Genomic DNA, 24,534 nt, shown 5'->3' with positions numbered 1-24,534 from the left:
TCTAAGTCACTAATGTAGACTGTAAATAGCTGAGGCACCATACTGATCCTTGCGGCACTCTGCTAGTCACAGTCTGCCAACACAGTGATGTTTGTTTGAAAACCAAATTAAATCAGTCCTCCTGTCAGGCTTGCAAGCAGCAAATAGAAGGGGAAGGCGGCGGGGTGGAACCTAGAGACAAGTCACAGATCAGTGAAGGAGATTATATTTTAACAAGTGTCCAGGTGCCTCTCATGGGTCCCCCTGGTGTGGAGCTCAGCCATGCCAAACCTGTTCAATCTCTTCGTCATGCTGAGTTAACTGCTCCCAGTCAAAGCAGTAGTTAGAGTGCTACAATTTGGCCTTAGCACCTTTGAGCTGGTGGAGGGGAATTAATCAGGGTACCCACTACTCGAAAGTATGTGATATTTGGCCATTGAGTGGGGACAGGATTGAGGCACAGCTGTGAAGCCCCCTCCTCCAAAACGGTCAGCAACTCACTGTCTGAAGAAAGGTGACTTGGCTGAGGTATTGTAGGGCGTCCTGCCCTCGTGGAGCCTGTACCCTGGCAACAGCAAATGTTTGTAGGACCCATACCCTCGTAGGGTGAACACCCACAAAATCTGTACCCCAACAAGAGTCAGCACCTTCAGGAGAGGGCATTGGGCTTAGTGTCATTGGCAAAGAGAATGATTTTGTAGGGGGGGACATTCCAATGATTATTACATTACAGTAATGATTTACAGGCAACACATCAGGCACAGACTGAAAGAAGTTCATTGTGAAATGTCCTAGCAATGTTTATTTCTGAAGGCCTCATGACGGGCTGGCCAGAAGAGGGCCTTTGGATGAAAACATTCGCTAATTTTGTACTGCTGTTCCTGGCAGGGGTAATGTATTTTGCTGCAAGCTGATCTGCCACCTTAAGAGCCAGCTGCTGTTCGACAAACAGGAATGATTGGAAGGCTAATAAACTGAACTCATAAATATTAAGTTATAAATATATCTCACATGGGAGTTTCATGCGTAACCTATTTCAGGATCAGCTATGACTCCCAGAGAGAAACAGGGAGTGAATTGGAAGAGAGAAACACACAGGCAGAGACAACAAGCAAGAGATAGCAATTATGGAAAAGAGACTATTCAGCCCTTCCTGCCTCTGTCGACTCTTTCAAAGAACTGTCCAAATAGTTCCATTCCCCTGGCCCTTGTATGAGACACATGCATACGAAAAGGGAGAGGCACAAAAATGACCTGTGATGCAAACAGATGTAAGAATTTTAAAGTAGATTTTGCTATTATCATTTGCCAATCCCTACCTGCTAACAGGTTCTCTCTCAAAACCCTTCCAAACCCACGACCACTACCATCTCGAAGGACAAGGGCAGCAGATAGATGGGAACACCACCACCTGGAAGTTCCCCTCCAAGTCACTCACCATCCTGACTTGGAAAAATGTCACTGTTCCTTCACTGTCACTGGGTCAAAATCCTGGAACTCCCTCCCTAACAGCACTGTGGGTGTACCTACACCACACGGACTGCAGTGGTTCAAGGCAGCTCACCACCACCTTCTCAAGGGCACCCAGGGATGGGCAATAAATGCTGGTCTTGCCAGCGGTGTCCACATCCGGAGAATGAATTTTTTTAAAAATCCCACATATCCAAGGTTGCAAACCCCAAAAGTAAGAAGTATGGCTGCCCCTTTCGTCCCTCAGATAAGCCATCCCCTCTGGATGAGGTCACAAGTTTAATAGGCCACTCTGGTAGCTTGAATGACGGTAAGTTCAGGGAAACAATCCATCGGAGGGGACAGGGAGGAAGTTTTATTCTTAATATATTCCTGCATTGCAGAACAGTGACAACACTTCAAAAAGCACTTCATTGTGCCTTGTGAGGTTCTGAAAGGTGCTATATAAATGCCAGTCTTTCTTTGTGTCAGACACAGCTTGGTGGATAGCACCCTCACCCCTAAGGAGATACATACTTGCACTGGAAGCAGTTCAGAGAAGGTTCACTAGGTTGATTCCTGGCATGAAGGGGTTGTCTTATGAGGAAAGGTTCAGCGGGTTGGGCCATTGGAGTGTAGAAAAGTGAGAGATGATCTTATTAAAACATTTAAGATTCTGAGTGGCCTTGACAGGATGAATGCTGAGAGGATGTTTCCACTCGGGGTGAAATCTCAAATTTAAGAGTCACAGTTTAAAGATAAGGGAACTCTCACTTAACGAAGGGGGAACTTCTTCTCTCAAAGCGTCATCAGTCTATGGAATTCTCTTCCACAGAGAACAGTGGAGGCTGTGTCATTGAATATATTCAAGGCTGAGTTGGACAGATTCTTGATTGACAAAGGAGCCAAGGGTTATGGGGGACAGACAAGAAAGTGCTGTTTAGGCCACAATCAGATCAGCCACGATCTTGTTGAATGGTGGAGTAGGCTCAGTGGGCTGAATGGCCTACTTCTGCTCCCATTTCTTATGTTATCCCCAGTATGCTAGACAATATTGATCCCACACCAATCATTATTTAAACAATTATGTGGGCGTTATCACATTGCTGGCTCTGGAGCTTGCTGTGCACAAGTTGGCAGCCATGTTTCCTACATTACGACATTGACTACACTTCAAAAGGACTTCATTGGGGGTAAAGCGATTTGGGATGTTAGATGAAAGACAATATATAAAGTTTTTCCTTTTCATTCAACAACAAAATTGAATTTTCAGCTGACAACCAGCAGAGGGAGTTTCAGGACCGATCCACCTGCAAGAACGTGTATTTGCATAACACCTTTAATCTACTAAAACGTCCCTAAGCACTTCACTGTTAAGTGTTATTAAGCAAATTTTGACACTGAGACATATAAGGACAGGTGAGAAATAGCTTGGTCAAAACTAGACTTTGAGAGATGTTTTAAAAGAAGAGAGGGGTAGAGTGGCAAAGAGGTTCAGGGAGGGAATTTCAGAGCTTAGGGCCCAGGCAGCTGAAGGCACAGTTGCCAGTAGTGGAGCGAATAAAATCAGGGTTGCAGAAGATACCATAATTGAAAAAAATAGTGGTGATCTTGGAGGGTTGGACATGACAGCAGTCATTGCATTTCAACAGGTATTTGTTCAGCGTTAAGCACTGCGTGAGATCTTTTGATTTTTAAAGGATGTATATCAAAGCCAGTCTGGAGTTTCCTTACTAGTGGAGGCCCCATGGCATTGCTCATCATTAGTCAGTGATATGGTTAAAATGATGTTCTGAAAATGATGCCAGTGTGCAGCTCATTGTAAAATGTTATGTTTTGACTGACTATCAGGAGACGTGAAGCTAATTAGAAAGCAGACCACCTTCTAGAACCAAGAAAGAAAATGATTTGCACTGAAACAGTCTCAGGACACCCCAAAATGCAGTGTAGTCACTTGCACTGGTCTGGGCAAACCTGGTCACCAATTCATGCACAAAAAATAGATAAAAGGAAGCAATTAAAGCATTTTTGGTGGGTGCTGGTTGAGGGTTGAAAAAACGTCCAGCACACTAGGAGAAACTTTTTCTGAATTTTGTGCTTCCTACCCAATCACCCCATGTCCCATCCACCCCCCCGCCCACCCCCAGCTCCCCGCTACATAACCCTCTGAGAGGCAAAAAGCAGAGACAATGCCAGGACCAATATGGGAGAAAAAAGAACATTTCTGGAATGTTCCTCTGCCTCACGTGTTGAGAATCACGTCCAGGAGATCACGGAGACCTCAAGAGTACCACTTAATTTGTATTTATCTTCATCACACAGAAGGTAAGAAAAAAAAACATTGGAAATAGCAAGTCAGTCAGCAGCTGAAGGGTACATTAAAGTCTCATCTAGCATCCTGCTAAAGACCCCATGTCTTTAGTTAAAACAAAAGGTCAATAAGGGACCAAGGTCCTAGAATACAGGAGGCCACCAGAGCTGGAAGCATTAGCGCAAATGTAGCCTGTCAGGAAGGAGACTAGGGAAGCAAGAGAGAACAACATTTGGTTCCAATCCGTGTTGAGTCTTTTTGATAATCCAATTAACAAGTTTGTTTCTATCCTGTATAATACCTTGGATTAACCTGGTTTGGTCGGTTTTTGATGTTAATTGCAGCACTAAAAAAAAACACAATTTTTCCCAACTGGTTTGATTGGTGGAGGCATTTTTATTGTCCAGGCTTTTGATGAATTGTCCATATTGCCAAAACAAACTTCTGAGCCTAAGCCTTGACTCCACCCCAGCCTCCAGTCCATTTTCATACTCAGAGTGGGGAGGGGTCAGAAAGGCTGCCCAATCATATCTTTGCACAATTATAACATTTAAAAATACATTCACACACACACACACAAAATACAATTGGCCCGAATACAAAAGAGAGGGACACACTACCTTTCTAAACGCCAGTCAAATCAGTATCTGACACATGGGGAGTTGCTACACAGTCACAAAATGGAAATTTATAATGTACAAGGCACAAATGCACACAGGAAAACAGAAATACAACTGCATTTTAAAAAGCGCAAAACATGAAAGCGCTGATCATTATTACGCCCAGTTGTGAAGGATATATTGCCCCCTAGTGGAGTCAATGTACCCACACCTTAGGCCTAAACTTAGAAGCATCCAAAGCCTTTGGTCGACATGGACTGATAAGTTTGTACCTTCGAGCCTCTAGGGCCACAAGAATCCCTGCTCCCCATAATTCCCAGAAGCTCAAACTGTTGTTGTGAAGGCAAAGAGAGAAAATCCAAGGACCAATACAGGGGGAAAAAACCTCCACGCTCCCCAAAATTGAAACAGCACAAAATCACAGAGGCTGAGATGCACTGTGGGTGTACCTACACCATACAGACTGCATTGTTTCCAGGTGACTGCTCACTGCCACCTCTTCAAGGGCAATTAGGAATGGGTAACAAATGCTGACCTTGCCAGTTACACCAACATCCAATGAGGAAATAAAAAATGCTGCACCTCATGAGCCATGTTGTCAATATTTGATGACTGGATGGTGCCCATTAGCCTTAGTTTAGACACTCTTGCATTAGTCTATACACAGTTAGCAACTGTATGATAAGTTTCAAATCGCTTTATAGCCTTCTGGAGTCAACAATGACTTCAACCATTTACAATCATATCCACTGCTCCCACTGTTTCAGATAGTAGCTACTGGTAATGGCTCTGTTGTTGCCATTTATACCTCCTCTAGACTCATTTTTTTATTTACTTATCCCATTACCATCCATCTTCTGCCTTGCACCATCATGCCTTTTGTCATTTAATTTCTGCCATTGCATCACAAACCTTCTCTGGTGATCTTTCTTCCCCTTTCCCTGCGATGCTCAAAACCTGTTAAAAGCTCCAACTTCTTTCAGTTCTAACGAAAAAGCAGTGACACGAAATGTCAACTATGGCTCCCTCTCCAGAGATTCTCCAGCATTTTGTGTGTTTATAACAAGTATCAGGATCTGAGGAGGGAGAGGAGTCTGTGCATTTTGTGTTCGCATAACATGCAATGCGTGTCGTCATTGAGGCAATTTCATTGCCCTGATATATTTAATGTGTGATACTTTCAGCCGCGTTGCTTGGTTCCCAAGATGTGTTCCCCACACGGTGATCCCACAACCTCAATAGATCTTTCTTTTAATTCATTCATGGAATGTGGGCATCTCTGGCAAGGCCAGCATTTATTTCCCAGTCCTAATTGCCCTCGAGAGGATGGTGGTGAGCCGCCTTCTTGAATACATCTCAATAGCTCGTTGGGTCATTTCAGAGGGCAAGTTAAAAAGTCAATCACATTTCTGTGGATCTGGAATCACATATCGGCCAGTGGGCAAGGACAGCAGATTTCCTTGCCAGGAGGGCATTAGTGAACTAGATGGCTCCCTACAACAATCTAGTAGTTTCATGGCCTCCATTATTAATGCTAGCTTTTTATTCCCGTTTTATTTAATTAAAGAATTTAAATTCTTCTGCTGGCATGGTGGGATTTGAACTCGTGTCCCATATCATAATCCAGATCTCTGGATTACTACACCAGTAACATAACCACAATGTTACTGTACCCCTTAAAATGACCTCTTCAAAGACTTCTTGGAAGACTGTGTGCAATGGATACAAGGGGGGGATCCTGTTCTGTCTAGATAGGCTTAAAAGTTCCAATAGCAGCTCAAAACCTCAGAGTGAGCCTGTCACTGATGGCAAGGAACTACATGGTTGCAGCAGTAAGCACATTTTAAGTATAAGCCGTCTATTATTCATATTAGTAACATTGTACTAGTGTTATACAGCAACAGACCTGTAACCCCTGTACTGTACCCCAGTTTTATATAAAGATAGACTTGTACCTCCCAGTCCTATACCCTAGTGGTATAGTGATAGACCTGTACCCCAATGTTATATAGTGACTGAAATGTACAAGTACTGTACCCGTGTTAACAGTGGCAGACATGTATCCCAGTGTTATAATGACAAACCTGTACCCATCAGTGCTATATCCATGTTATACAGTGACAGTATTAAACAGCTCAATGTGCTCTCTCCTGAGACAACCCATATTTGAAATAAGCCAACCTTAATGGGTTCACATTGTTGAGTTCCAGTGAGTGAATAAGTTAAATTGTCATTTTGTTTCTTAAGGGAATTGGATAAATGCTGGAAAAGAGAAAATATTGCAAGGCCATGTGGAAAACTTGAGGGGCGTGGGATTACTTGGATAATTGTTTCAAAGAGCTAGCAGAGACATTATGGGCCAAATGGCCTCCTTTCATGCTACATGATGTGGGATTGTCTCTGTGGAATGATGCTATAGAGACAGGTGTAGGTCATTTAATGAGACTATAGCTGATCTCTGACATAACTCTGTAATCTTTGCCTGACTTTCCTTAATACCTTTGGTTAAAAAACAATTACTTAGATTTAAAATTCACAATTTTTCTATCAATCAGTTGGTGTTTGCAAAATAGAAGTTTAAATTTCTACCACACTGTGTGGAGGTGTGTTTCCTAATTTTACTGTTGAAAAGTCTGGCTCTAGTTTCTAGACAATGCCCCTCTCCCCAATCTAGTCCCAGACTCTTCATCGAGCCTATTTGTCCCCTTAATATCTTAAAAGCATTGATCAAATTATCTCTTCAACTTCTTAAATTCTACAAAGTACAACCCCAGTTTGTGCCATCGGTCCTCAACTTAACCCTCGCAGTCCAGATGTCATCCTGGTAAAACAGAAGCAAAATACCACAAAGCTGGAAATCTGAAATAAGAACAGGGAATGCTGAAAATACCCAGCTGGTCAGGCAGCACCTGTGGACAGAGAAACGGAGTTCCTGTTTCAGGTCTGTGACCTTTCATCAGTTCTGATGAAGAGGTCACATATCCGAAATGTCAAGTTTGTCTCTCGACAGCTGCCATCATTCTGGTAACCCTACTCTGCACTCCTGCTAAGGCCAATATATACCTCGAGCTTAAGGTCTGGTGCCCAGAACTGCTCGTAGCATCTCCAGATTTGGTCTAACCAAGGCTTCATATAAATAGCATAACTCCTACCCCCCTTGTATTCTAGTCCTTTAGATACAATAAAAGTCAGCATTCCTCTAGCTCTTGATTTTTGATTGGTCCATTTTTCAGCCAAAACCACAAATGGACAGCCTTGACTTAATTTTCTTTTGTGCTTCAAGACATTTACTTTCATAGGTCAAGAAAAATAATCCTCACATCTACAACATACGCATGCCAGTCTGTCCATCGGCAGACGACTCACACACTTGCTCGTGCTTTGCAATGTAATGTTTATTCCTTTAAATAGATCCCAATTTTCCTCCTTGCTGGTGTGTGCCAGTTTAAAGGAGAATTGGCTTAAAACGTTCAAAGCCTTTTCCCAGTCTCCTAAAACGTGCGGGAAATTCCCAGGATCCCAGGGAAGGGGATCAGCCAGTTATAAAACGAGTCCTAATGAAGGTCCGGGGCAGGGAGGGAGAGCAGAGTGGGGAGAGGAAGGCGGCAACATTAGTAAAAATGTTGTGTGTTGGGACGAAGGCGGACAGAAAGAACAGGATCTCTCCCCCTCCCCCACCCCACCGCTGCAAAAAGACAAAAAAATAGAAAATTTTGGAAATTGGGCAGGTCAGCAACAGAGAGGGGTTAATGGGCCTCAGTACCAGAGACTGACAGACCTGAAACGTGTGCTCCCTGCCTTTCAAGTGCTGACCAAACTCGGTGGAGACATTGGGGGAGACTTGGCCCTGAATCTCAGGTTGCCAACTCTGCATGGACACATCTCATCACATGACTTACTGCTGCCAATTCACCCCATCTGGTCAAGAGATTTTTTTCCAATCTCCAATATTTTTATAACTCAAGAACAAAACTGTTCAAGGAAAACAAAATTAATAAAAATAACCCACAATTCTTTTCGAAAACACTAGTAATGAACAGCTAGAATAGATTTCAGAGCAATTCCAAGTTTTCAAGTTTTATCATTTCTCCCTCCACCCTCTACTCCTTGCCCCGTTTTGTTGTGTTTTCTGCATCTTTCGTTGTCACTGCAATAATTATAATAGATCCTTAAAGGAGAGGGCTTGTTCCAACTAAACTCCCAAGTTGACAATGTGATGTTAAAAGAACAATAAATACCCTCTGCCCAAACCACCCCCCCTTGCCCTCTCTCCCCGACCCGAAGCCTGCGAAAATAAAGAACCTGCATTTATATAGTATCTCTCACAGCCTCAGGATGTCCCAAGGTGTTTGACTGCCAATGGAGTACTTTTGAAGTATCATCACTGTTGTACTGTAGCAAATGTAGCAGCCAATTTATGCACAGCAAGCTCCTACAAACAACAGTGTGGTAAACGACCAGATCATCTGTTTTGAAGATGTTGCCTAAGGGATAAATAGTGGCCAGGGCACTGAGAAGAACTCCTTGGGCTTTTCTTTGAGGTAGTGACTTGGAATCTTTTACATCCACTTGAGAGGGTAGACAGGGTCTGGGTTTAGAAAAGATGGGTACAAAAAGAATGACATCTCAAGCAGTATAGCACTTCTCTCAGGCCTGGCATTGGAGTGTGTCAGCCTAGACACTCTGCCCACAAGTGTCTGGAGTGGGACTTGAACCCATTCCTTCTGACTCAGAGTGGGAGCATGACCAACTCAGGATGTTCAGCTGAACTGTTTCTAAAGACTGCCTGGTGACATCCACGCAGTGACTACCCATTCACCCACATAACAGTCCACTGGATTCCAAAATAGTCCAGTGTGTGACACTTCAAAAGATACCATAATAAAGGCACTGTATAAATGCAAGTATTTGTTTTATTCCCCCGTCCCCCGCTTTGACTTTGTCTTCCTTTTCTTCCTGCCCTCTCCTCCACAAAGAAAGTCCCTTACGAAAGGAAGAAGGGGGATACAGACTGGTCATTCTGAGTATTAATTGTTCTCCCCACCTCCTCCTTTCTATGATAATTAAAAGAGAAGCACAGACACTAGCAATACAAGGAAAAGCCCACAACAGTAAGCCACAGCACAGCTGTGACAACATATAAGAGAGAGGAACTTCCAGAGGCACCATAAAACCCAGAGACAAATGCACTCCTGCTGAAGGCACTGTCAAGATACAGTGGAACTACAAGCCACTTCTAATACACTGTTGGTTTCTTTTTTTTTGGAGACAAAGATCAAAACTGTCCAAAGATGTCAAAGCAGATGCTTGTCAGAATCCCTTGCAGTTGATCATGAAATTTTGGAATTCATAAACCACCAGACCTCAGGCACATTATGGATTTCTAGGCCAAAGGATAGGTAGGTGGCGTAGAGTGACAATGATGGAGAAAATAATGCTAGGTATTGTCATTGACTTCTCAAAAGAAAACCTTATTCTCCCCAGTCACGCTCTTCAAACTTCCACAAGTTCATGTGAAAGGAAGAGGGCTAGAGGCTGAAGAACTTTCCAATTTTCCAAGCAGGGGATTCTGAAGTAATTGTCCATATGTGGATGCTCTGATCCACACAGCCAGGCCTCACATCACCGATTCCTTCTCCAGCGACCTACTCCCAGTTTCCAAGGTCACTTTCACATCTTCCTTGATCAGCGGTGATCCTTCCTCCTCAGACTTTTCCACTCCCACTGTTTCCGTTTTCACCTCTGCAAGCTCCTCCACCTGCAGCTTAGACTGCTGCTTGTCAGCATAACACTGGAGGAGCCCGGCTCCGAAAGCGTCGCCTTCCACATTGAGGACCGTGCAAGTGCGATCCCTGCAACGAATCAAAAACATACAATCGCAAAATGTCAGACGTGGCTAGATTGTGCAGGCTAAGCTCTTCTCAAACCATAGACACTAGCAGACTTCTCCTGCCACTGGCACTGAGGAACCATTTCCATTGGACACCATCAATCCTCAGGGGACAATGAGGAGCGTTGGCCAACTATTTAACCCTAGCAGGCATCACAAACGAGTACAAATGGTTGCTCAATATTCACTTTCCAGCCTAGCCTGGTGGGGATGCTGGTTAGCTTCAACAGTGGGCATTCTGGCTGATCCACCATTTATTGCGGTCTGTGCCAGTGTGTCAGTTGGAAGGAGATGAGAGGGGGGGGGCTAGGACTCAGTGCCTCAGTGCTCCAGATTGCAAGCTTATAATATTGTATGAAGTATATTTATTTATTTCAAATCATAATTTCTTGTTTGCTAACTGATGGTGGAGATGTAAAATGCTGTGGCCACAAGAGCAGGTCAGAGACTGGGAATTCTGCAGTGAGTAACCCATCTCCTGACTCCCCAAAGCCTATCCACCATCTACAAGACAGAATTCAGGAGTGCGATGTAATACCTTCCACTTGCCTGGATGAGTGCAGCTCCAACAGCACTCAAGAGGCTTGATCCCATCCGGGATAAAGCAGCCGCTTGATTGGCACCCCATCCACCACCTTAAACATTCACTCCTTCCACTACCGGCGCACAATAGCAGCAGTGTATAACATCTATGAGATGCACTGCAGCAACTTGTCAAAGCCTCCTACAACAGCACCTTCCAAACACATGACCTCTACCACATAGAAGGACAAGGACATCATATGCATGGGAACACCAGCACCTGCAGGTTCCTCTTTAAGCCACACAAAGTCCTGACTTGGAACTATATTGGCTGTTCCTTCACTGTCGCTGGGTCAAAATCCTGGATCTCCCTTCCTAACAGCACTGTGGGTGTACCTACACCACATGGACTGCAGCAGCTCAAGAAGGTGGCTCACCACCACTTTCTCAAAGGCAATAAATGCTGGCCTAGCCAGCGATGCCTGCATCATATGAATTTTTTTTAAAAAAAAGACTACTTACACTAGCCAGTCGACAGCGAGGACCAGTGAGATCTCTTGTGTGGGCAGCCCCACAGCCTCCAAGATGATAGCCAGTGTCAGCACACCTCCTGCAGGAATCCCAGCAGCACCGACGCTTGAGGCAGTGGCAGTTACTCTGTAAAACGATGATCAGCAAGATTAGAACGAGAGGACAGTGAACCAAGAATACTGGGACCTTCAGTCCCAAACCAGATGCACATTTCCCTATCTGAATGTGTTGGGTGTAGGTGAGCTGCCTTCTTCAATGTATTGGAAAGGCTTGCTAGGCCATTTTAGAGGGCAGTTTAAGAGTCTGGTGTGGGTCTAGAGTAATGTATGTGCCCTGGTTGTGTAAGGAAGGCTAGTCTCCATCCTACGGGACATTGGTGAACCAGTTGCATTTTATGACACTACAAAGGCTTCATGCTTCTGTATACTGATTTTTTCTTCTGTTTCCTTTTGAATTCCCATCCCCGCTCCAGTTCAAAAAAGGGCTAAGGCCAATTGTAGAGGCAATGATACAGGGTGCATGTGTGGTATAAACATGGTGCATGTGAACACACATATGCACATGAGGAGAGAGCAGAGTGTGGCTGGGGTGTGATGCATATCACAGTTCAGCAGCCTGTCAGCACTCAATGTTAGACTTGGCATCAGAGGCAGATTGGCACCTCCGGAACGATATGCCAAAAGGAGCCATTGCCTTCAATTGCCAACAGCTCACGATTGATGTGGTTGGCCCTTTTCGATCCAGCTTCCAGTGGCTGGATGCCGGTAGGGCAGAGATCAAAATTGTGCAGATTCCTTCTTGTACAGCCTTGTACAGACTGGAGGAGAGCAAGGGTGTTCCCCATTCCAGGCAGGTTTGTTGAAAGGTTTGTCATGGTTAAAAAATTACCATGGGAAATAATGATACAAGCTGCAAGTATTGACATCTAGGGTTTGACTGACTAATGTGAGTGGTTGTGAGTCACTAAGTAAACATTTTTCTGCCCACGTTTTCAAAAGCACAAATTTGGATTTACTTATTTTTTGGTAAGTTTCTTTTCCATCTCTCTCTCTCTCTGCTCCTTCACTTCAACTGTGATAACACTTCAAAAGTACTTCATTGGCTGTAAGTACTTTTAGGCATTCTGAAGTCATGATTAGTGCTATAGTAATGCAAGTTTTTCACTGCACTCATTGATGTCCTGTTTCTCGTTAACCATTTACACCCCCGTCTCCTCACTGCCTCAACAACAACTTGCATTTATACAGCACCCTTAACATAGCCTAACACACTTTACAGGAGTGTTATCAAACAAAATTTGATACTGAGTCAAAGCAAGGGTATATTGGGACATTGATCAAAAGCTTGGTCAAAGAGAAGGTTTTAAGGAGTGTTTTAAAATGTGGAGAAAGAGGTAAAGGGATTTAGGGAAGGAATTCCAGAGCTTAGGGCCCAGGTAGCTGAAGGCAGAGTCACAATGGTAGTACAATTAAAATCTGGGATCCGCAAAAGGCTGAATTGGAGGAGTGCAGAGACCTCAGCAATGTTTGTTAAAGGTGCTGTATGAATGCAAGCTGTTGTTGTTGAGGCAGTAAAGGGGAGGTATATATAGGACGGGTTTAAGAGGAATAGGACAACAGTGTAGGCAATGTTCCCCCTAAACTGTGCAGCCACACACAAAAAAAGGGTCCACACACACAAAAATAAATTGACTGTGCATTACAAAAACAATTTAGAGAATGCTTTGGTTGCAGGGCTAGAGGGGGTTATAGAGATAGGGAGGGGTGAAGCCAAGGAGAGATTGGAAAACCAAGGATGAGAATTTTAAAATTGACACGATGCCAGACCAGGAGCTAAATCAGAGAGCACAGGGTGGATAGGTGAAGGGGATGGTGCGAATTAGGATCTAGGCAGGTGATGGGTGAACAGGACAGAGGTAGCAGAGTTTTAGACAAGTTCAAATTTTTGGAAGATGGGTAGCCATCCAGACCATTGGAATGGTCAAGTCTAGGGGTCACAAAGGCATGGATAAGGGTTTCAGCAGCAGATGAGCTGAGGCAGGGATGGAGAAGGGAGATGTCACAAAGGTGGAATTAAGGGGTCTTGGTAATGGAACGGATAGCTGATCAGAAGGTCAGCTCCATGCACCATTCCCTACTGTAAATTCTTCTCCAGGACCTCTCAGTCTGCGACTCCTCTCTCCCCTCTCCCCTGGTCTCCCCTTCTGAAATATCTTTACTTGGCATTATCCAATCATTATATCGCAGCCTTTTAGGCCTGATGAAACCCTGCAATGTGACAGTTCTCCAGCTCCAGGATTGAACCCTTTATCCTGTGCAGGGTCAGAAGTGGATCCCATTCCTTTCCCCCCTAATGTAGTCTAATCCAGCTCCAAGCTGTAGGAGCACTCTCGCCTCCAAATCATAAGGTTCGAGGTTCAAGACCCACTCCAGGACCTGAGCCCAAAATCAAGGCTGATAGTGCAGCATACTCTTAAGCGCTGCACTGGACTGTCAGAGGTGCCATCCTTTAGCTGAGATGCTAAACCAAGGCCCCATCTAAAGAAAGTCAATGGCACTATTTTGAAGAGGAACAGGGGGAGTTTGGTGTGCGCAAAATTGGCTGCCATGTTTCCTACATTATAACAGTGGCTATACTTCAAAAAGTACTTCATTAGTTTAAAGTGCTTTGAGACATACCGTGGTCATAAAAAAAAGCTATATAAAAGTGCAAATTTCAACTTCAGCATGTTATCCGCTTGTGTATGTGTAGCTTACGATTCTCCACTTACAAATACCAAAACATTTGCCCCTCTCTCCTGTCCTCATTGTGTTGAAATAATGGCACAGAGACAATCCCTTTTCTCCTCCAGGACCATGTGCTGGCCCCATGTATCATCCCTGCATCTCACCACCGTCCCCCCCACCCTACAATAATTCACTTCATTTCAGCCCCAATTCCAACCTCGGGGATGCCCCACACAGTGGGCCTTAGCCCTGGATCAGTTCAGCCGCCAGATCTTCCTCCTCTGTCGCGGTTTGGTGTGAGATTTTCTGCTACATCGCTTAATATCTCCCTGCTTTAGAATCATACAGCACAAAATGCAATTCGGCCCATCGTGCCTGTTCTGGCCCTTTGAAAGGGCTACCAATTAATCCTGTTCCACTGCTCTTTCCCTCAAACCCCCGGAGATTTTGCTTTTCAAGTATTTATCCAATTCCCTTTTGAATGCTACTAATGAATTGGCCCTTTCAGGCAGTGCATTGCAAATCATAACAATTCACCTTATAAAGGCTTTATTTTTTATTTAAGCGAACAATACTCACAGTATCGTGATGATCTGAACAAAGTTGAGTGTGACATTGTTGAGCTGGGCGATAAACACAGCAGCGACACACTGGAAGAGGGCGGCACCATCCATGTTAACCGTTGCACCAATGGGCAGAATGAAGCGGCTGATTTGCTTACTGACACCATTATTTTCTTCCACGCACTTCATCATGAGGGGCAGTGAGGCAGAGCTGAGGGAGAGAAAGAGACAGGGAGGGAAGGGGTGAAAGAGACTAAGTTTCATTAAAAATAAGAACATCAGGAGATCAAATCCAATCTTAGCTCAGCACAATGTCAGTCTGGCTCAGTGTGTGGAATTCTGGAGTCAGAGGGTTGTGGGGTCAAGTCCACCCCATAGGCTCGAGAACATAATCCTGGCTGACACTTCCACTGCAGTACTGAGGAGGTGTGTTCTTGCAGGTGAGATGCTAAACCAACACCCAGCCTATTCCCTCAGGTAGATGCAAGAAACCCCCGGCACTATTCAAAAGAGCAGCGCCCAATAATTATCCCTCAACCAACACCATGAATAAACGCAGATTATCCTGGCCACTATCACATTGCTGTTTGCAGGCATTTGCAAATTGGTTGCCGCGTTTCCTACACTGTAACAGTGACTTTACATCAAACAAATCCTGCTGGCTGCATAGCGCTTTAGGGCATCCTTAAACCCGGGGGAAAAAAGAAAACAAATAATATTGCTCTCGCTCCACCTGGTTCTCCAACCTACCTGGATGCAGTTCCGAAGGCAGTGGCCAGGGCTGTGAAGATGCCCCACAAGAATCTGTAAGGATTTTTACGAGTAAAGATAAAGTAGATGAGGGGCAGGACGATTAACCCGTGAATGAAGTGCCCCACAATGCAGCAGCAGATGTACTTCCCCAGACTGGTGAAGAGCAGAAGGACATTTTCCATCTCCAGAATCTTCCCGGCAACCAGGAACATGATACCGAAAGGTGCGTACCTGACAAGGAAAGAGTATCATGTTACTGAGAGCGCTACTAGGGTGGACCCGTGCTCGAAATTGCCTCAGAGCCTGGCCTGTAAAGCCGATGTATTATTTGCATTCTCTTAATGTATTAATTACTTTTGAACCATGTAAATATTTCTTTATTCCTTTCATATTCATTAATGTGGAGTGTTACCCATCTCATGGTGGTAACATGGAACATCGAGATGAGGGAAGAACCCAGACTGAAGATATCTGAAGAACTGTGCTGAACCGCACCGTGGGCTCAAAATACAATGCATGATGGTTAATTTAGTCAAGGCAGAGCCTTGTCAGAATTAGCAAGGTCTGCAAAATGAATTTAACTGTGCAGGAGAACTGGCCTCGAACTGCGAGAAAGATAGACCCCTTTTGTGCTCGTTAGAGGTAGTAAAGATGTCTGTCTATACCAGCCTGGGGATTGTTAACAGTCTTAAGAGATAACAAAGCGGAGGCAGGCTGGCTCTATTCCTTGAATCATGGCCCAAGACATAAGAACAAGGGAAAAGACATTGATATAATTTAAAACCAATTAAATGGGCTTAATACAGGTTATTACCTTCTATGGCATGGGCCATAGTAAAGAAAAGGTATAAAGGGTCCACCCACATCTTTGCTGCAGTGGGTTAGAGTGATTCTAGTCAGTCACTCGGAAGTCACACAGAGAGAATTTGTCAGCAAATTGACCACCGAGACAAAAACAGAATTACCTGGAAAAACTCAGCAGGTCTGGCAGGATCGGCGGAGAAGAAAAGAGTTGACATTTCGAGTCCTCATGACCCTTCAACAGAATTGAAGGGTCATGAGGACTCGAAACGTCAACTCTTTGCTTCTCCGCCGATGCTGCCAGACCTGCTGAGTTTTTCCAGGTAATTCTGTTTTTGTTTTGGATTTCCAGCATCCGCAGTTTTTTGTTTTTACCATCAAGACAGACTGACTCACAGCGAAGCTAAGCAACTGGTATTATTGTGAATATGTACTATTACTTGGTGGTTTAATAAAGGTTTATCACCTTTAGTGGAACCTGCTGTTGATATCCAGAGTAGAGACAAGAGCCCTTAGACCAAGGAGAGGGTGTTGTAGACCCATCTTTTTGAATTCTAAAATTGCACTACTGGTTGGGTAACCCTTATCGTTCTAATGGCAGAGGCAAGAGAGCGTTAAATGGCTGTTGATTAACCACTATTGTTTCAAATCATTGATCTTAAGAATGATCGAAGTGCCACAGCAATAAGAAAAAAGGTCAGTTAAAAAGGCACTAAAATTATTAATAACAAATAGTTCTGAAAAATAATTGACAAGAGCGGTCATTAATCTGTTACTCATGCCACGCCTTAATGTATACATTCAAGCCAATCATCATTCAGTTTTTATTGTCCAAAACTTTGGGCCGTAAAGAAGATGGTCACCAATAATTCCAATGAGGAATTCAGAACAACATCTTTACCCAGAGAGAGTCGTGAGAATGTGGAATTTGCTACCACAGGGAGTAGATGAGGCAAATAGAATAGATGCATTTAAAAAGTCAGAGGAAAGAAGGTTCTGATGATAGAGTGGGATGAACTAAGGTAGGAGAAGGCTCAGGTGGAGAATAATATTGGCACAGATTTCTTAATCAGAATGGCCTGTTTCTGTGCTGCAAATTCCATGCAAGACAAAACACAGGACACCCTATTTAAACGTTTTAGCAAACAGATATTTCCAACCACCATGTCTCATTCTTGACCTTTCGAGCTCAAATCTTATCTCCAAAATTATTGACCTGGCTCTTCTCACATGGCTGCATTGTTCTGAAGTTCTCTCAGCTACATTTTCTTTCTATCTTTGCTCTTCCTGAGTTATGACTTTGCTTGGGTGCATCACTGTTATCGAAGATAGGCTCGAAGAGCAGAACATTAAACCACTTCTGACCTCCATGTGTCGTTTAGCCACAACTTCCGTAAATATTCTTACACTAATTCCTGATTTTATTTAATCTTCAAATTGACTTTTTCAGTTTGAAAGGGCAAGGATTAGTGCTGGCTTCAATCTAGCAAGCTAGAGCTCGCCAATTCAAATCCCACCATAATAAGATATTTGAGGGCAAATTAAATAAGTCTTAATTCATGGACAGGCACCAGAAAATAATGACCATGAAAAACTGCCAGATTGGTATAAAAACCCAACTGGTTCACTAACATCCTTTATAGTCAGGAACCTGCAACTGTTCCCCAGTCTGGGCCTACACATGACTCCATCCCATGTTAATTGATAGACTCCCAATGGATTCTAGTGTCCTAACTAGTTGCTCAGTTGTACAATCACTACAAATATAGGGTGCACACCCACTAATACCTTCTCATGAAAACTACAGATGGACAAAAACAGTCTTTCCAGTGATATCAGTAGCCAGAGAACACATTTTAAACAAAAAATTGACCTATGGTCTCATGGGGAAAGATCACACTGTTCAAAACAAAAAGTAGCTGAATTGCTGACAAATATTATATTGAGTTCTTCCCTTCTTGTCAAAATTTTATTAAGGCTTGCTATTGGTTAACTTGGATGAGACACAAGTATTTGAAAGTCCAAGGTTTAGCAAAGAGTAGGCAGCAGATTTGATGGAAGACTGAACAACACATTCTGGGGGTGGCGAGCTCACAAAGATCAATTCAATTGGTTGGCACAGAGATCCAAGGGCCTTTCCATTGCTTACCAAATTTGTTTACAATCAGACTAAAAGCACCGGCAAGGCTCTGTGGAATGGAACCCATCGGGATGGTTGTAGGATAAAACTTCTGTGCGTCACCGTGAATTGATCACAAACATTCAAAGGAGAATATGCTGAAGATTTTTGAGGAGTAAAATTCAGAATCATGACTCTGTTGACGGTAAACAGATCTGAACACCACTCCCTCCATCCCTGAATAATAGCCATATGTTTTATACTCCGGAAATCCAGTTGGTGAAGCATAGTACTGGAGCCATTCTCCGCTCGGTCGCTTTTATTTACAGAGTTAAACATTACAAGCTTACACCTCTGAACTCAATCACACCACAAATTCGATAAGCGTCTTTTTATGTGCTCAAGTGAAACCCCAGTTAATGCCCAACACCTGCATACACAGTTAACAATGTGGGAAAAGTACTGGCATCCAATAGTACACTAAGGGCTGCATCTTTCGGTCGGCAAGCAGGGAGTGAGGCCCGCTTGCTGACACGTAAAATGATGTCTGGCATGCATCCCAATGTCACCCCGCATCATTTAGATTTTCAGTTCGGAGGGGGTGGGGGGTGCGCAGCTGACCCAGCTGCACACCCGCCAAACTGTCAACAGCCACTTAAGGCCTTTGAAAAACTAATTAAGCCAATTAATGGACCTGCCCGTCTAACATTAAGGTTGGCGGGCAGGCCAGGAGACCAGGGGGGCTTCTGAAAAATCGTGAAACATCATCCACAGGCAGGATGAGGTTTCATGAGGGATTTAAGAATTTCAGAATATTTTAAAATAAGAGTTATGGACATGTCCCAACTTATGTGACAGTGTCACATGAAGGGACATGTCAGTAAAATTTTTTCTCTTCTTTAAACTGCTTTTCACATTTGAGCTGATCTCCCTGAGGCAAAGTGCTGTCAATTGCTGAGGCAATGTCCCCTCATGTGACACTGTGGCAGCACTTTGCCTCGGAGATCTGTGCGCTCTTTCACGCACATGCCGGCTCAGGGAATCTCACCCCACCCCCACCCCCGCACAGGGAGCGCACAGCACTTCCGAGCGAACATCACGCTGGATGGGCCTTAATTGGCCCGTCCACGTAAAATGGCGGCGTGCCCCCAATTGGGGGGCGCCGATCAGGAACCCACCCACCTGCGCCCGCTCCCGCACATCCCCCCAATGGGGGAGGGGGGGGGGAAATGTTGCCCCAACTCATCATGGCTTCTTCACGAGCATCTCTCAAACTTGCAACCTCCACAGCTTTGAAGGGCAGGAGTAGCAGGTGCAATGGAAGCCCCAACAATGGAAACACCTCCAAGTTCTCTTCGAAGTCACAGAGCCCATTCCAACTTGGGAAATATAACAGCATTCCTTCAATATTGGGGGATCACTCTCCCTGAGACTCCTGTGGGTGCACCTTCACCACACCACAACAGTGCAAGGCAGCAGCTCATTGCCACCTTCTCAAGGCTAAATGCTGGTCTTGCCATTAGTGCCAATATTCCTAGGCTGATGCCCCTCAAGCCTGCCCCACCATTCAATAAGATCATGGCCTCAACTCCTCTTTCATACCAACTCCTCATAGCCCTCAACTCCCCAACATTTCAAAAATCTACTTTGTGATCTAGCCTCTGGGGTAGAGAATTCCAGAAATTCAGTACCTTCTGCGAGAAGAAATTGCTTCACATCTCAGTTTTAAATGAGTGCCCCCTTATTCTGTAACTACATCCCCTAGCTTGAGATTTCCCCACTAGTGGAAACATCTTCTCAACATTTGCCCTGTCAAGCCCTCTCAGAATCTTGTACATTTCAATAAGAACCTCCTTCAACCTTCTACCCCTTCATCCCAGGAATCAACCCAGTGGCTCTCTTTTGAACTGCCTCCAATGCCAGTATGTCCTTTCTTAAATACAGGGACCAAAACTGTACACAGTACTCCAGATGCAGCCTCACTCAACACCCTGTACAGTTGTGACAATATTTCTCTATTTTTAAACCCTGACCACCTAGCAATACAGGCCAAAATTCCATTTGCCTTCTTAATTACTTGCTGCACCTGCATGCTAACTTTTTGTGTTTCATGCACAAGAACACCCAGATCCCTCTGTGCTGCACTTTTTTTGGAGTCTCTCTCCGTTTAAATAATAGTCTGCCTTTTGATTCTTCCTACCAAAGGGCATGACCTCACCCTTTCCTACATTTAACTCCAAGGGGCTGTAATACCATGCCCATGTGTCTGGGCCAGACAGGAAACATTGGTAGTCTAGCGCAGTGGAAAACGTGGACAGGACTGAGCTAGTTCTCGCTGTCACCAACACACACACACACAGCTTGCCAATCTGTGGAAGCACAGCTGTGTTGTGACAACTACACAGTCCAAGGAAGTTAGATTTTAATCCCACAACACTGTGGTACATAAGCACTCGATAAAACCAAGATACGGTGTGACCCACTTACCACATGATCCACGAGACCAGGACCATGGTGGCCTCGTTGAAGGAGCTGAAGAAACGGATCAGGTTGTCCCCTTCCGGCCCGAGCTTCCGCAGAGCGATTCCAAAGACAATGGCGAAGACAACCAGCCCCAGGATGTTCATACCATCCACATTGCCTCCTACAGGAATCTGGAGCAAAACGGAGACCATGAAAAGAAGATTAGAACTTACAGCTTGGGACTTCCTAAAATGCTTTACAGCCAATTAAGTACTTTTGAAGTGTCATCGCTGCAATGTAGGAAATATGGTAGGCAATTTGTGCACTGGAAGCTCCCACACAACAGCATTGTGGTAATGACCAGCTTTTTTTTTAAAGAAATGTAATGTTGGTTGAAGGATAAATATTGGTTCAAACACCAGGCGAACACTTCTCCTCAACTTTGAAGGTGAGAGAAATTGGGAAACATTAGATGCAAGGAGATTCTTTTCTCAGAGAACAGAGGAACTCTGAAATAGGCTGCTATTGTGTGTAGTGGACATCGATGCCGAATTTCTTCAAGCAAGAACGGAATCTGTTTCTGCCAGGGGTGGAGATCATCTTACAAAATAAAGAGTGTAGGTGTGTGGAATTATCAGGGGCAGAATGATTTCCTGAACCAGTTTCGATGGTTTTTTTTTTAATGGTTCAGTTGCCCATTCCAGGAGATCACATGATCTTTGGTGTGGTGAAAAATCTGTGCATTGTGAAGCACGGGTTATCACAATTGTGAGAGACAGACTGAAGGCACATGATCTTTTTCTGTCAGTGACCGTCCACACATCCCTAATCCAGGCTGACACTTCAACGTAGTACCAAGGGAGTGCTGCATGTCAGAGGTGCGGTTTCTCAGACAAGATGTTAAACCCAGGCCTTTCTGGTGGATGTCAAGTATCCCATGGATCTATTTACAGCACAGAATCAGGCCATTCAGCCCAACAGGTCCATTCTGGTGAAGAGAGAAGATATTCTTGTATCTTAGCCAACATTTCCCTCAATCAACGGTAGCAAATGAGTTGGCCATATGCCACATTGCTCTTTGTGGGAACTTGCTGTGTGAAAAATAGCTGCCATGTTTATCCATATACTAACAGGGACTGTACAATCTCGTAAAAGTAATTCACGGTGAATTAGGTGTGATGGGCACTATATGAATGCAAGTGCTTTTATAAGCGTACATGGACTCAGAATGGACCAGTTTTATTTGCCCTGTCTGTTGCACTCACTTTTAATTCTTCTTCAATGGTCCTGTTGATATTTCCAAACTGGTCAGTAATGTCCTTCGAGAATTTGATGACCTTGTAACTTGTAGCATACTGGGGAGAAAATACCATACATTCATGAGTCTCCAAAAGAAAACACTTCAACGATACAATAACTTTCATCAAAAGGTCGACCTCTTCAAGAAAAAAGAATTCTTTCCAATGATGTTGTGGATTTATTCAGTGTAGACAGGGTGAAGAAACGGCATTTCTCTGATATCCACACTCTCTCATCAAAGCCCATCCCTCTCATTCACTAACCCCTCGATCCAAGCCCTAACTATCTCATTGACAACGGTCCCTCTGGTACTCCCAACTCTCTCAAGCCCTCACTCCCATTTGAAAGTTATAATATTCTGAATGGACTTGACCGGATAGACACAGCGGTTGTTTCCCCTTGGCTGGGGAATCTAGAAGGCGGGGGCACAGTCTCAGGATAAGGGACCGTTCATTTAGGACTGAGATGATGAGGGGAAATTTGAAATTCTCTACCCCAGAGGGTTGTGGATGCTTCACTGTTGAATGAACTTAAGGCCGAGATAGATAGACTTTTGGTCTCTCGGGGAATCAAGGGACATGGAGAACGGGCGGGAAAGTGAAGTTGAGGCCAAAGATCAGCCATGATTATATAGTATAGTGCAGCAGGCTCGAGGGGTCGTATTGCCTACTCCTGCTCTTATTTCTTATGTTCTTAAGTCCATCTCTGCCATTCCTTAACATTCCTTTTTCCATTTTCAGGCTATGGACAACACTGGCAAAAGCAGCATTTATCAGTCATCCCTGGTCGCTGTGTGAAGGTGGTGAGGGGCCTTCTTCTTGAACTGCTGGTAGGTAGCGAATTTGATAGTACTGAGTACCTTAATAACTCATTTCATAGAGGAGTTAAGAGTCAACCACAGTGGTGTGGGACTGGAGTCACTTACCCAGACGGGGCAAGAATGACAGTTTTCCTTCCCTAAAAGACATTAGTGAATTAAAAGAGTTTTTAACGACAATCCTATAGTTTCATGGTCACTCTTACCAGGTTTTTTTAAGAAATAATTTTCAAATTCTGAACTAAATTCTCAAACTGCTTCTAGTCTAGTAACATAACTACCCTTTCAGCTAAAATGCTCCTTCCTCTATTTCGAAATTCCAATTTAGACAAATTAGACAAACACAGCATTCAGAGAATTCCAAATAATCTATCATGAAATAATTATCAGCCTCAATTTCTCCAAGCACAGTGAAACTTAACTCACCGACTCAAAAGCTGCTGACACAAGGTTAGATGGGAAGATGTTCCTGAAAGAAAAAAAAGAGCATAAAAGATTTTCTTCAGAAGATCCCGAACTATCTACACCACCTAAGTTATGTACCGCTCAGCAAGTGAAACATTACAAGCATATACCTCCTAACTCAACCACACCTCAGTTTCAATAAGTGTCTCTTCATACTGTTTTGTGTAAGTCTTTCTTTATACTCTTTTGAATATACCAATAAAATAAAATAGAACTAACAAATTAACTAATTAAAAAAATTGACAGCCCCTTAAAAGGGGTGCTGCAATGAAAGAAAACTTTAAAGGAAACTTAAATAATTAAATTAAAATGTTTCCAAGACTGATGAAGCACTCCAGCCCCTGCATTGCCCACCGGTCACAGAGGGCCTCCAGCGAAGCAGTGGACACCATGTGTTCCCTTTCTAGGAACACCCAGGCACAAATGTAGCCATGCAGGAGGAGCAGACAATCAGGCCAGTGATCTCCTCAAGCACCCACTGCCTGGACCTATTAATAGGCACTTTAGCCTGCCCCTGGGTCAGACAATGAGGAGGTCCTCCAACTTGCCCAACCCCTCCCACACCAGGTGACCAAAGATCAGGAACGTGGGGCTGAAGTACAACCAGAATTTGAGGAGCAGCCCCTTCAAATAGTCAAAAAGGAGCTGCAACCTCACGTAATCTATACACATATGGCACACGGACTCTGAGGCAAGTGTCTCTTTACACTCTTCAGCAAAAGCAAATAAACAAAAGGTCAAATTAACAAATCAAATTCAGGTCCCTTAAAGGGGCACTGTAACCAAAAACTAAATCTTAAAGGAAACTTAAGAAATCAAAATGAAATGTCGTTTTGGGGGCCAATGATGCACCCCAGTCCCAAATTAATTGAACTTACATTATACCAGCTGCCGTGGTGGGATTTGAACCCGTGTCCCATTAGCCTGTGCCTCTGGATCAGTAGTCCAGTGACATTACTGCTATGCCACCATCTGCCCAGTAAATTTGAGCTTTGAGCTTGGATATGTTCAACTAAACGTATTTGCTAAAGTGTAAAGTAAACCAACTGAAACTTTGGCAGTGGTGGTATTTGAACCAACACCTCTGCGGCAATGGGAACCTGAATCCAGCACCTTACACCACTCAGCCACGCTAGCTCACAAGCATCTCTTTATATATGCTCAAGTGAAACTCCAATTAATGCCTACCAGCTGCATATAAATTAGGCACAACTGATATATAATTA

The 24,534-nt window shown here is 44.0% G+C and overlaps 1 protein-coding gene across 1 annotated transcript in view; it reads right to left on the bottom strand.

The window, feature by feature from the left end:
* Positions 1-4,115: 4,115 nt before the first annotated feature.
* The window catches only part of slc1a5 (solute carrier family 1 member 5), a 35,155-nt gene continuing 14,736 nt past the window's right edge, over positions 4,116-24,534 (bottom strand). Inside the window, exons 2-8 of the mRNA XM_041179185.1 lie at positions 23,270-23,312; positions 21,993-22,082; positions 20,752-20,918; positions 15,342-15,575; positions 14,608-14,802; positions 11,294-11,428; positions 4,116-10,211 (exon numbers count right to left, since the gene is read on the bottom strand). Coding sequence (XP_041035119.1) covers positions 9,977-10,211; positions 11,294-11,428; positions 14,608-14,802; positions 15,342-15,575; positions 20,752-20,918; positions 21,993-22,082; positions 23,270-23,312 — 1,099 coding nt within the window. The 3' untranslated portion in view covers positions 4,116-9,976. The remainder of the gene's footprint in view (positions 10,212-11,293; positions 11,429-14,607; positions 14,803-15,341; positions 15,576-20,751; positions 20,919-21,992; positions 22,083-23,269; positions 23,313-24,534) is intronic.

The sequence above is a fragment of the Carcharodon carcharias genome, chromosome 34 (genome assembly GCF_017639515.1).
Source record: "Carcharodon carcharias isolate sCarCar2 chromosome 34, sCarCar2.pri, whole genome shotgun sequence".
NCBI classification, from domain to species: Eukaryota; Metazoa; Chordata; class Chondrichthyes; order Lamniformes; family Lamnidae; genus Carcharodon; species Carcharodon carcharias.
This window is presented reverse-complemented; position numbering and strand designations above follow the sequence as displayed.